Here is a 12,634-nt window from a genome sequence, read left to right as displayed (position 1 = left end):
TGTTATTGTAATATTGTACGAAAACCAAGGTCAAATTTGGGGCAAAAAATGTAAGCAAAAACCAAATCATACAAAAACTGGGGCGTACAAAACTAAGGTTTTACTGTACTAACTCACTATTTCCACCAGGGGCAAGGATGTGGGGGCCATTTTGACTTACAGCGATGTGAAAAAGTGTTTGTCTCCTTCCTGATTTCTTATTTTTTGGCATGTTTGCCACACTTAATTGTTTCTGATCATCAAACAAATTGAAACATGAATCAATGACTACTGAACACAACATGCTGTTTTTAAATGAAACTTTTTATTATTAAGGGAGGAAAAAAAAATCCAAAGCTACACGGCCGTGCGTGAAAAAGCGATTGCCTGAACCTAATAACTGGTTGGGCCCCTCGGCAGCAACAACTGCAATCAAGCGTTTGCGATAACTCGCAATGAGTCTTTTGAAGCGCTGTGGAGGAATTTTGGCCCACTCATCTTTGCAGAATTGTTGTCATTCAGTCATAAAGTAACTTGTTGTCATAAAAAGTTGCAATTAAAAAGTGCATGCTGCGTTTATTTGTGTGGTCATTGACTAATATTTAGATTTGTTTGATGATCTAAAACATTTAAGTGTGACAAAAATGCCAAAAAAGAAGAAATCAGGAAGGGAGAAAACACTTTTTCACACCGCTGCACATGCACACGTATATTTTTAACAGGCCAGTGTTCCCCACATGACTGCTATCTGTTTGCGCCGCTTTTTGGGAACACTGATTCTTGAGGGGTCGCTAAGTTGACAACACTCATCCCTCCTCCTACTAGCGTCCCGCTGCCAGTTACGATGACAGACAGTCCCGTTATGATGTGTTTATGAGCTAGCGCGGACAGGTAGCGGCAAATTTATCTGTGGCAGACCACCACAAATGAGTGAATTGTTGGGAAACTCACACTAACTAACTCATGTCGATGTGCTCAGACGTTATATATATTTAAAGATATCAGCGTTATTAAGTTTCTCAGTACATTACGCCTTTTTGTTGTCTTCTTACCACGTAAAAAAATGGCCCGCAGGCTCCCCTGACCTGAATGGATGGTGATCAATACAAAACCCTACAGTCCCTTATTTACAATAATGGCTGTTGTTTTCTACAACGATCACGTTTGGCGATGGAAGCATCACAGCATGCTTCTTTAATAGACATAGAGCAAATAGAAGTGTCAGGCAAAGGCTCATGGGGCACGCAGCAGACTGAATCATTCTAAGCTGCTCTCTTCCATTCTGTTGCTGCTGTTGACGCCCACTACAACACACTCGCCACTGGGGAGGAAAAAAACACACACACTGAGCCTTTATCCTCCTGGAAACACACTTAGTGGTGGATGGGAGAGAATGAATCCGCTGCAAGCGCTCTTAAGTCAATTAGACAAGTTGGTGGTGGGCCAAACGGTTTTACGATTTGCACCTTGCACTGTCCTCATGTGGACATAATCCTCATTCGCATGCTTTTTCCACATCAAACAAAATATGGACGCTCAGAGATTGTCTCCAGACACAACATCATGCCATTTTGGTTTCTTTTTCACTTAAATATTGACGTGCCCATATTTGTTTGCCTATGCTATTAAAGTATCTAATCAGGTTTGTGTCTCCCAAAGACGGCAAAGGCAACTTTTCCGAGGGGTCGATTTTCGCCCGTTTTTTCACTGTCGCGAAATGGCATTTTTTTCAAGTTGCCGAAACAACACTTTTCCGGCCCAGGAGGTGGGCCAAACCCCCCAAACATTCATCGGGGCTCCCGGCGGGACTCAAAGATGGCAAAAAACCCAACTTTTCCGAGGGGTCGATTTTCGCCCATTTTTTCACTGTCGCGAAATGGCATTTTTTTCAAGTTGCCGAAACGACACTTTTCCGGCCCGGGACGTGGCCCAAACCCCCCAAACATTCATCGGGGGTACCGGCGGCACCCACAGATGTGTCAATATTCTGCTGTTTTTTCAAGTCTGCGGCTGTCACGAAATCACGTTTTCTTTGAAGTTGCTGAAACGGCGCTTTTCCGCACCGGGAGGTGGGCCAAACCCACCACAACATTCATATTTTGTTCTCCTCCCATTTTTAAAGTTTGTATTTGCTCCAACAGACTCTTCCAGTTACGCTTCCAAAGTGAACGCTGCAGGACTTCGTTCATTCTTGGTGCCGTCCAGCTGGACAACACCTCACCTGCCTGTAATCATGTCACGCACACCGAACAATAAATGGCCAACACGTGTGGGTTTCATCAAGGATCAAAATTTGGGTCAGTTCATTTCAAAATGTTTACCCCACGATGTATCACAAAACATTTTTAGACGTGTTGAAGAGTTGCAGGAGTTTGCATTTTGCCCTGTTGCATCTTGGGGAGGTTTTGAGTGAAGCTACGGAACGCAGGGGAAGTGAGACAAACATGTTATTATTTATTGTATTATTTATTTTCATGATTTTAATTGAATAATTCATAACACTGTCTTCAGTGTAAATGTCCTTGTACAGTATTTAGCGTATATTTACACACGATGCAGATCTTCTTTATCTTATCTTCTTCTTATTTATCTTATATTCTTTTAGTTGTTTTATGTTTTATTCATATTGCATTGCATGTTTATTTTAGAGTGTTTGTCTTTTTCTTCTGCAGTTGAGCGACTGTAAACAAAGCAATTTCCGCTGTGGATCAATGATGTCTGTTTCAGTCTAAGCCGGAAAAGGAAAAGGAAAACAGCGAAGTTGACGTGTGACGCATACTCGCGGCATTTAACTATACCACGTCTGAATGTATTTATGTGAATTTTATTTGACTTTTAAAAATGTTTTATTTAATATTCTATTCCATGTCGGACAGTCGACTTCGCTAGGTGTATAAACGTTTGTCGTTTTTCTTCCAAATGCTAAAAAGCATTTGTTTTCTAATTTGAATTGTATGTCAAAATCTGAGCTTTGTGGTTAAATCAAGTGTGAAATGAGCAGAAAAGCCTCCCGTGTCGCTGCGCTGGGTAACAGTGTGTGTACGCCAAAGCAAAGTCACATTGGTTCAGCCATCTTTGCTTCCATCGCAGCCCTGAATGGCCTAATGAGCAGCGTGTTATCCAAGGATAGCGTTCCTTCCGAACAGCACTTAGGAGAAGGAGGTAATATGATGGAAATAAGTGTGACAGGCTTAACGATCGTCTGCGAGCGCGCTAACGTCTGCTCTGACCTTCCGTGTCAATCTGGAGGGCGGCCATTGGCGGCCATTACTGTTGTGGCTGCACAGCTTATCGGCGCCACAAACAGCTTTCATCATTACACTCACACACACACACACACACACACACACACACACACACACACACACACACACAACCTGTGCAGACAAGGCGGAGGTGTCTGACCGCTCAGCGCCGGCGGGAGGTGAATAACAATAAACAATCAGGAAATAGAAAATCAGCGAGCGTGGAACATTGTGGAGCCGTGCATCATTATGGAAGCCAAATAGCTGTGGTCATCTGGAGTTGTGTACTCCTGATGGATTATTACACACGACAACGCGGGACAGCCGTACAAACAGTTTGGGGAAGGGCACGCACTCTGCATCGTAGCTTGCAATATTTTCAAACATTTTTAAAGTTGTAGAGTGAAAGTGCGAACAAAATGAGATAAAAAGCAGATTCATTTGGTGGGTGATAGAAAATAGCTGCACTCAGGCGCCATATTGTATGCAAAACGAGGCAAAAACTTGGGCGTAGATTTCCAACGTTAACCGATTGACATGTTAACCGGGTTGAACGCTAACCGAGGTTCCACTGTATGAAAAATGCAGAAAGTATGCCGAATACCTGCATATTATTAAGAATAACAATTAGGGATTCCAAATGATTACGAATGTAATCAGATTAATCACAGTTAACCAATGAACTAATCATGATTAATCACCAATTGCAACTATGTGTAAAATATGCCAATTGTTGCTGTATTTTATTGAAAGGAAGATATAAGACAGAATTATACTGTCAAAGACAGCACACCAGTCTGAAGATCGATTTACCTCACCATCTAGTTACCCGCTTTAACGGTAGCGGAACATGACTTTTATTTCCATCGCATTTGGACTTTTTCCACAACCTAATTTTGCAAAAATGGCGGCTTTATTCCTTGTTTTGTTTGTTTCTCATCATGTTAAAAAGCTTCTCTTATGTTTAGTATTTCAACTCGATGCTGCAAAAATGACATTGTTGTTCCTCATTATCCATCCATCCATTTTCTATGCCGCTTCTTCTCATTAGGATCGCGGGGGCCAACTGACGTCGGGCGACAGGCGGGGTACACCCCGGACTGGTCGCCAGCCAATCGCAGGGCACATATGGATTGGAATGTGGGAGGAAAGCAGAGAGCCTGGAGAAAACCGACGCACGCACGGGGAGAACATGCAAACTCAGCACAGAGATTGGAAGCCACATCTTCCTCATCTCCTGACTGTGGCCGTTTGGCCAAATTAGGATTTCAATTAGGATTTATTCCCTAATTTTCCAAAAAGTACAACTTTATTCTTTGTTTCGTTTGTTTGTAAAAAAAAAAACAAAAAAGTTTTATCTTTAATATTTCAACTTTATGCTCTTAAAATGTTATTTTTCACGATAACATTACGAGTTTATTCTCATAAAATTGCCTTTATTCTCCTAAAATGAAAGCAATTTTTCAACTTTTGTCTTTCATTTTTTTCCCAACTATATCAACTTTCTTCTTGTAAATTTTCTTCTCAGAATTATGACTTCATTCCCATAATATTTGGACTTTATTTTCGTTATGTTATCATTTTTTCCGTGACCTAATTACCCCCCAAAAGTGTATAACTTTATTTGTTTTCTTTCTGATAGTATTACGGCTTAAACTAAACAAACATCTTTTATCTTGATAACATTTCAAGCTCTATGCTACAAAAATGACAATATTAGGAGTTTATTCTCTTAAAATTGCAACTTTTTTCTCTTAATATTTTGGCTTTATTCTCATAAAATTTAAGCAATTTTTTCCATTTTTGCTGGGATTTTTCCCAACTATTTCAACTTTCTTCTTGTAAAATTTCTTCTTGGAATTATGACTTATTCCCATAAAATCCACACTTAAGTTTTTTGCAACCTAAATTTCCAAAAATGTAATCATTGTTTTATTTGTTTCTAAAAAAACATGTTTTATATTTAATCTTTCAGCTTTTCCTCAATAAACTCCTCAATATTAGGAGTTTATTGTCATACATTTGGCTCATAACTTTTTCCGGAACCTAAATTTCCACAAATATGATTCATTGTTTTGTTTGTTTCTCAGAAAAAAAACATGTTTTATCTTTAATATTTCAACTTGATGCTACTAAAATGATGTTATTTTTCCTCACAATATTCTTCTTCTTCTCAGAATTGACTTCATTCCTCTAATATTTTCGGAATGTTATAACTTTTTCTGGAAGCTAATTAAAAAAAAAAAACATGTAACTTTATTCATTGTTTTGTTTGTTTCTCAGAAAAAAAAAGTTTTATCATTAATAATTCAACTTGATGCAACTAAAATGATGTTATTTTTCCTCATATTAGGAGTTTATCCTCATAAAATTGTCTTTATTCTCATAAACTGAAAGCTATTTTTCCATTTTTTCTCCCATCTATATCAGCGTTCTTCTTGTAAATGTTCTCAGAATTATGACTTTATTCCCATAATATTTTGACTTTATTTTTGTAATGATAGAACTTTTTCTGTAACCTAATTTTGGAAAAAAATGTACAACTTTATTTGTTGTTTTGTTTCTCATGGTATTACGACTTTAACAAAAAAAAATACATCTTTCACCTTTAATGTTTCAAGCTCTATGCTACAAAAATGACAGTATTGTTCCTCATAACATTATGAGTTTATTCTCTTAAAATTGTGACTTAATATTTTGGCTTTATTCTCATAAAATTAAATAAATTGTTTCCATTTTTGCTGTTTTTTTTCCCCAACTATTTCAACTTTCTTCTGACTTCCCATATTGTTCTGACTTGTGATCTTTGCGACTTTCTAACTTTTTCTGTCACCTAATTTTCCCCAAAATGTGCAACTTTACTCCACAAACACGGCGGTTCTCTCTCGCGCTGAAACAAACACTTTGTGACTTCAAGCATAGCTTTATTACATAGCCACATGTTCTCCAACACACATAAGATGAAAAGACAAAAACTGGGAGGGGGGGGATGAATCCTACAGAGCAACGAGGAAGCCTCTCAGGGGGAATCGGTTGTCAGAGTCTGATCGAAGGCTTCGTTTGCGTCTGCTACATGTTGTGTCCTCGGGAGGGGGGCTACCATGGTACAAAGTCCTATAAAATGTCTTGTACAAAAAGAAAGTGTTGTAGAAATCCTGCATCAATTCAAACAACAACTTATCCAGAGACCATTGAAGCGTTTACATTGAGGCTTTTCAACCAAAGCTTTGGCACGAGAAGAAAGACAAACTACAATGAAAGATGATGTCCGAAATATACACAGCAGTTCATAGTAAAACGTGTTTGGCAACAACTACTTTTCTCCTTCTTTGTTATTTTTTTCTTCTCCAAATGACCCTAAAGAAACTAAGGAGGAGGGAGGGGAAGGGGGCATATAGGGGTCACACAGGGGCTTTTAGACATGAACAGAAAAACTACATCCTGTGTCACTATGCGTGTGCGTGTGCGTGTGTGTGTGCGTGTGTGTGTGTTAGTCCACTTGTAGCGTTTCCAGCTGCCTTCAAAAGGTGAACTTCACAGTGAGGTAACACTGCTCAGCTAGCTTTATTTCCACAGGAAACATCTCTCTACAAATCCATAAAAAGGAATCCTCCTTGGTGTGACCGCCAACCTCAGACAGCGGTGAGGTCGGCCATGATGTCACCCTCGTCCCCCCTTTTGCTCTCCCCACACACCGAAGGGAGTTTTTTTTTTTTTTTTTTTTTTAAATTCATGCCATGGTTTCCTTTCCCGGGAGTCTCCTGTCATTGAACGTGTGCATGTTGATGACTTCCTCCGTCTTAACGATGACGGGCGGCTGAGGCTTTTGCTTGAGACGACGCTGGCACTTCAGAGAGACGCGCAGCTCGTCCATCATGGCGCTGCAGAACGATCGCTGCATAGAAATAAACAGAGAAAGGAGAGTTTATGCCGCACTGCTCACACCCACAGCGCTCACACTTTGGCACTACAGCTCGTGCCTCCGAACAGGCAGGAAAAGAGTTCACTTGGAGCGTTGGTTCCATAGAACAAAGGCATGAACGAAGTGAGCCCTTTTGTCAGTCTCGGTGGGTGGAGGCGGAGCCAGTAGCATACACACACAGTGCAGAAGAGTGTAACGTAGTCGAAATGTAATTAGTAGATTTCAATATATTGTCGTATAATTTTTTCACTGTACTTTTCTTAAAAGTAATGCTAAAATCTCTTCTTGTTACTTTGTTACTTGTTAAAATGGCCGTGCGGCGGAAATGGAATTAGCGGTGGAAATGAATTAGTAGATTGCAATATATTGTCATACACTTTGTACATTTTTTCATTGTACTTTTCTTAAAAGTAATGCTAAAATCTCATGTCGTCGGTGGGTGGAGGCGGGGCCAGTAGAATACGCACACAGTGCAGAAGAGTGTAATGTAGTACAAATTAAATTAGTGGATTGCAATATATTGTCGTATCATTTTTTCACTGTACTTTTCTTAAAAGTTATGCTAAAATGCCTTCTTGTTACTTCGTTACTTGTTAAAATGAGCATGCGGTCAAAGAGAGCTACATTACGTATGTTTTCAGCCTGCGAGCTACTTTTAAAGCGACCAAGATCCACCTCCTACTATAAATATAGAAAATATATATTTACTGTCTTTATAAATATGAGTATTTATGTACATTGTACATGTATATCGGGGTGTGCGCACTTTTTCAGCATGCAAGCCAACATGATCCATCTCTTTCTATAAAACACATAACGTTTAAACTGCTATCCTAAATACTAACAATTCATATTTCACATTCACAGGTTCAGATTGACAAATAATTCACACTTCAATTCAATATGTCAATAAAGATGTGTACATAAGTCAGTAATATGCCGGTCAAAATAGCCCCGTGGCGTTCATTCGACACACACTCCATGTATTACTGTACTTCCAGTAAAAACTCGGAATCAGACATTACTGATACACAAGAAATGAAAGTGATGCAGCCGAAGTCAAGGCAACATACTGGAAAGCTTTCAGCAACGGGCACCTTTTCCAATTCATCATGAAATAATACTTTAAGAAAGGGAAGAGTAGAAAAGCACTCATTTCTACAGTGGAGTTCATGACGCCAAGCAAACCCCTCAAACAATTCCCTTTTTTCCACATTGAGCCCCTACAGGTGAACGGATAACTTTTGTTCGAGACAGAGCTAGGCGTCGTAGCGCTCAGTTAGCGTATCCAAAATCGGAAGATGAAAGTTGCATCTCTGTGTGTACTTTGAGACATCTGTCCACCATTTGCCGCGGGGGAGCAAGAGCGAATCAGGAGGGGAGCTTAATGTCAGCTGACCGATGTCATATGACGCCTGCAAAGTGACGTTTATGCGATCGACCCAAACTGTCGACGTAATTAATGGGCACCCCTGGACTAGAAGGTGAAGAACGATTTCTGTTGTGAAGCATAAAGGATGACATTTAAAAACAAAGCCTTTTCTACTCTTTAAAGGGAGGCGTGTTATGCAACCCAGACAATATGTCAACCCTCCGTCCTGGCATGATGTACGTTACGACATACAACCTTATCAAATGTTCACGGCTGCAACGTTGCCAAGACAAATTGCACTCTCAGATGCTAAATCCCATTCAGTGTGTAGGAGTGTGACTTGTAGGCGGCTTGGACGGCAGGTATTTTTCGCCCATTTATACATCCAATTTGACTGCTGCATGAATGATATAGTTTTGCCTTTTGTGAAAACGGAGGCGGCTGGAAACAAAAAAAGCAAAAAACAAAAAAAACCCACAAAATGCTGTTGGTTTCATGTAAGAGGAAGGTGACAGTGAGAATAGAGGAGGCGGGAGGCAGTAAATTACCAACTAGCTTGTCAGCACGGATGTGGTGGCATTTGGAATTATCTGAACATGGTGACCCGGTCTCGTTGATGGTGATTAATGATAGCGGAGATGTGCTCGGAATCAGACGCACAACATAAAAAACAGAATCAACGGTGAGATGGCAGACAGGGCTGAAAAACAAACAAACAAAAAAGGCATGCATCTAGGCCATCTTTAAAGCAACACTGTCTTACAGGCTTTATGCACTGCAGGAAAACATGGACTCATTTGATCCTTCAAACCGCAAAAACAGAAAAGGAACTCCTATACCTAACCAAAAAAATCATATAGCGCCAAACAATGTTTGTTAGTTGGCATGCTACTTCCTGGTTTATGTGTAATAACGCGATGGGACCATACCATTTTTAATTCTACGGGGGTTCTATCGCAACTCAAAATGGCAAAAACATAAATGAAATGTTTCTGAAAAGTGAAAGATGGAGTCATGTTTGATTGTAATCTTAGCAGGCCACTTCCTGGTTTATGTAGAATGATACAAAATGACGGGACGGTACCATTTTTAATTCTGGGATGGAAAGGAACAATTCCATTGTTACTGAAATGATGAAGATAAATGAAAATAAATTCCTCTGTTCTCATTTTCAGCCAGATTTGCATCCATACGTACCTTCTCCAGCTGGGCGTTTTGCTTGGACTTGTACAGGACCTCCCCCACCGCCACAAAGACAGACAACACCAGTCCGGCGGCGAGTACGATGAAGATGCCTCCGATGTTCTGCACGCCCAAAGCGCTGGCCTCTTTGCTCTCCTCCTCTGGACAGCCGTTGCCCCTCCACCACTTCTCCTTCATCATGTGCAGCTTGCCTTCCTCCTGCAGCTGCAGAATGGCGATGGTGATCTTGTCCCTGTATGGAGACCCTGTCGGGGGACACACACACAAAGCAGCCGTGAACCGCAGCCGACGGTTGTTTACAACATAAAGTCATGGAAAAAATGACTAGCCCACCCTTGTTTCTTCAGTTTATTGATCCATTTGAATGCCTGGTACAAGGAAAGGTAGGTTTGATTGGACAAATATAACGATGATATCAAATATGGCTCATAGGAGTTTAATTTAAGAGCTGATGTGTAGCAACTTCCATGGTTTTCTTGATAACAACCAAAACCACTTAAGTTCTTACATGACTAGCTCTAGCATTGCACTGCCAAAAATGTAACTCTTATGAGCTTTTGACAGTACGCAGTTAGTACACAACTGCTCCAGCAATTCCTATAAAATGCCACTAGGTGACAGCATTGATCTGCACATCTCCACAGACGTCGACAAAGAGTCAGTAGTTTTTCATGATAAAGTGGTTAACTTTTCGTTGCCTTGTCTAACATTTAAGAATGTTACTTAAAATTGCTTCACATTATTTCTTCGGGAAACATTTGTTTTCAACTCAAAAATGGACCAGCGTCACTGTTGGACTTTGGAGGTTCCACTGGTGCAAACGTGGCTATTTATGTTGCTGTCATCATAGAACCTGACACGTTACAGATGGCTGCACAGAGGGAACCCTCCATTAGTTGCCACTAATCCTGATATTCACAGGGTGAGTCCATTCTCACTCCACATTCCCATTAACAACACAGAAAGTTGGCAACAAAGTAGAATGAGCTGCTGTTTGCACACACTATCACACGCCGCAAATGGGGTGTATCAACAGTAAACAAAGGCCCAGCTGGATGTACGTGTTGCACATCTCAGATATACACATACTGTATATCTGCGATAAGGCTGTGTACACTTTTAATGGCGTGATGCGTGGTAGAAAGAGAAGCCAGTGGGAGGATGGTGGTATTAGTGACACAGTGGGAGCTGCTCGGGGGGATCAAAGGAGGCGTTATCACTGCAAAGTCTCTTTCCGGCTGCTTCCACGGAATAGTACCACTCACACACGCGTCCCAGAAGAAACTAAATGACACGGTGAGCGTGTTTCATTCATTTATCATTTGTTTTTTCAGCGCACCACGTGTGAAAGCACATCTATTTCCATTTCTAAAGTCGAAGTGAACAAGGAGCTGCAGTGAAACATAATTTCATTAAAAACAGAATGCAAGGTTTGCGTTTCCAGTGAATTTCTTGATGGATTTGCAAATCATTCTATATATGTTTAATAGGGCTTTGGAGGCGGGATGTCTTTTTTTTTACAGTTTACTCTCGGTGTCATCCATCATTTCCTGTTATCATCCATCATCCTTTCATCTCGCTGTCTCCATTTGCACACAGAAATGGCAGAAGCTGATGACACTGATTAAACCCAGTATGGCAATGACTTTTATATTTACATTAATGCCACTTTTTACACATAATACATAACTAGAGGTGCTTGATGTTGGCTTTCTCATCAATATCTGATATACCTATATTGCTCAGCACCATTATCGGACATCCACATACGTAACCAAAAAAAAGGTTGTTAATTCCTAAATGTTAAAGGGATAATTCTGATTTTTTTACATGAGGTTGTATGAGATCCCCATCAGCAGTGAAGTACATCAACAGTGACTTACCCCACACTTGGTCCCACGAGTCCACTTCTGGTCAGATTTCAGTGACGAGGAACGTAGTTCCGCTTAGTTGATGGGCCGTTTAAGTAAAGAGTTTGGCTTCTCCAAACAATATGTCTTCTAAAGAGTAATACATTTGATTCATAAAAATGCCTGACCTCACAAATCACTCTGCCTTCTATTTGTCTCCTGCCGTATGCCTGCGCACTGACACGGGTCCATTCTTGTGTATGTGACGAAGGCGCCCGCATCCTCTTCCGCTGTGGAACACACACGTAAACAAGATGGCGGCAGCGCTCCGTCGCGGAAGAAGATGCAGAAGATTCTTCGTCACATACACAACAATGGACAGGCGACAGTGCGATTTGTGAGGTCTGATTTTTTCAAGGAGGCATTTTTGTGATGCAAACGTATTACTCTTTTGAACGCATGTTGTTTGCGTAACCCCAGCTACTACCTGGAACTACGCTCTTCATCACCAGAATCCCACCAGAACTGGATTTAGGGGACCAAGTGTGGGGTAAGTCCACGTTGATGGACTACACTGCCCATGGGGATGTCACACAACTTCATGTGAAAAAATCTCAACTATCCCTTTAAATGACGCATACTTTGTGAAAGCGCTCCAATTAAAGCACACGTCTGTCACATATTCACTGCGTGTTCCATATTAATTTGTGGTGGTGTGTAAAAAATATATTTTTTCATGGGGCACAGAGTTTTTCGGGTTATTTGCTTAGCCTCCTGACTGTCACGCACATACGCACGAGTGCTGTGCAGCGTTCTGGCTGCGTTAGCTGCCGTTGGACTGATGATGACACCGTGAGCCTCAAAAACTCCAAACTCCTTCAAGTGTTTGTTCTTCAAAGGCCGGATTAAATTCAAGCTTTTTAACGCGCTACCCCCGCAAGATATTTTGCAGGTCAGAAACGTTATATCACGCTCAAAAACGGCAGGTAAGATCCACACCCACACGGCAGACATGTTTGTTTTGGCAGGCCTGCGCGGTGTGACGGAAAGTGGGAGGGGGATG

General features: G+C 40.9%; 1 protein-coding gene across 2 annotated transcripts in view; it reads right to left on the bottom strand.

Moving 5' to 3' along the window:
• Positions 1-6,116: 6,116 nt before the first annotated feature.
• LOC129171978 (glutamate receptor ionotropic, kainate 2-like) overlaps positions 6,117-12,634 on the bottom strand; it is an 81,720-nt gene continuing 75,202 nt past the window's right edge. For both annotated transcript variants that reach the window (XM_054761219.1, XM_054761220.1), the window contains exons 15-16: positions 9,716-9,966; positions 6,117-7,119 (exon numbers count right to left, since the gene is read on the bottom strand). In XM_054761219.1, the coding sequence (XP_054617194.1) occupies positions 6,955-7,119; positions 9,716-9,966 (416 nt within the window). In that variant the 3' untranslated portion in view covers positions 6,117-6,954. The remainder of the gene's footprint in view (positions 7,120-9,715; positions 9,967-12,634) is intronic.

Source organism: Dunckerocampus dactyliophorus, chromosome 19, assembly GCF_027744805.1.
Source record: "Dunckerocampus dactyliophorus isolate RoL2022-P2 chromosome 19, RoL_Ddac_1.1, whole genome shotgun sequence".
NCBI classification, from domain to species: domain Eukaryota; kingdom Metazoa; phylum Chordata; class Actinopteri; order Syngnathiformes; family Syngnathidae; genus Dunckerocampus; species Dunckerocampus dactyliophorus.
This window is presented reverse-complemented; position numbering and strand designations above follow the sequence as displayed.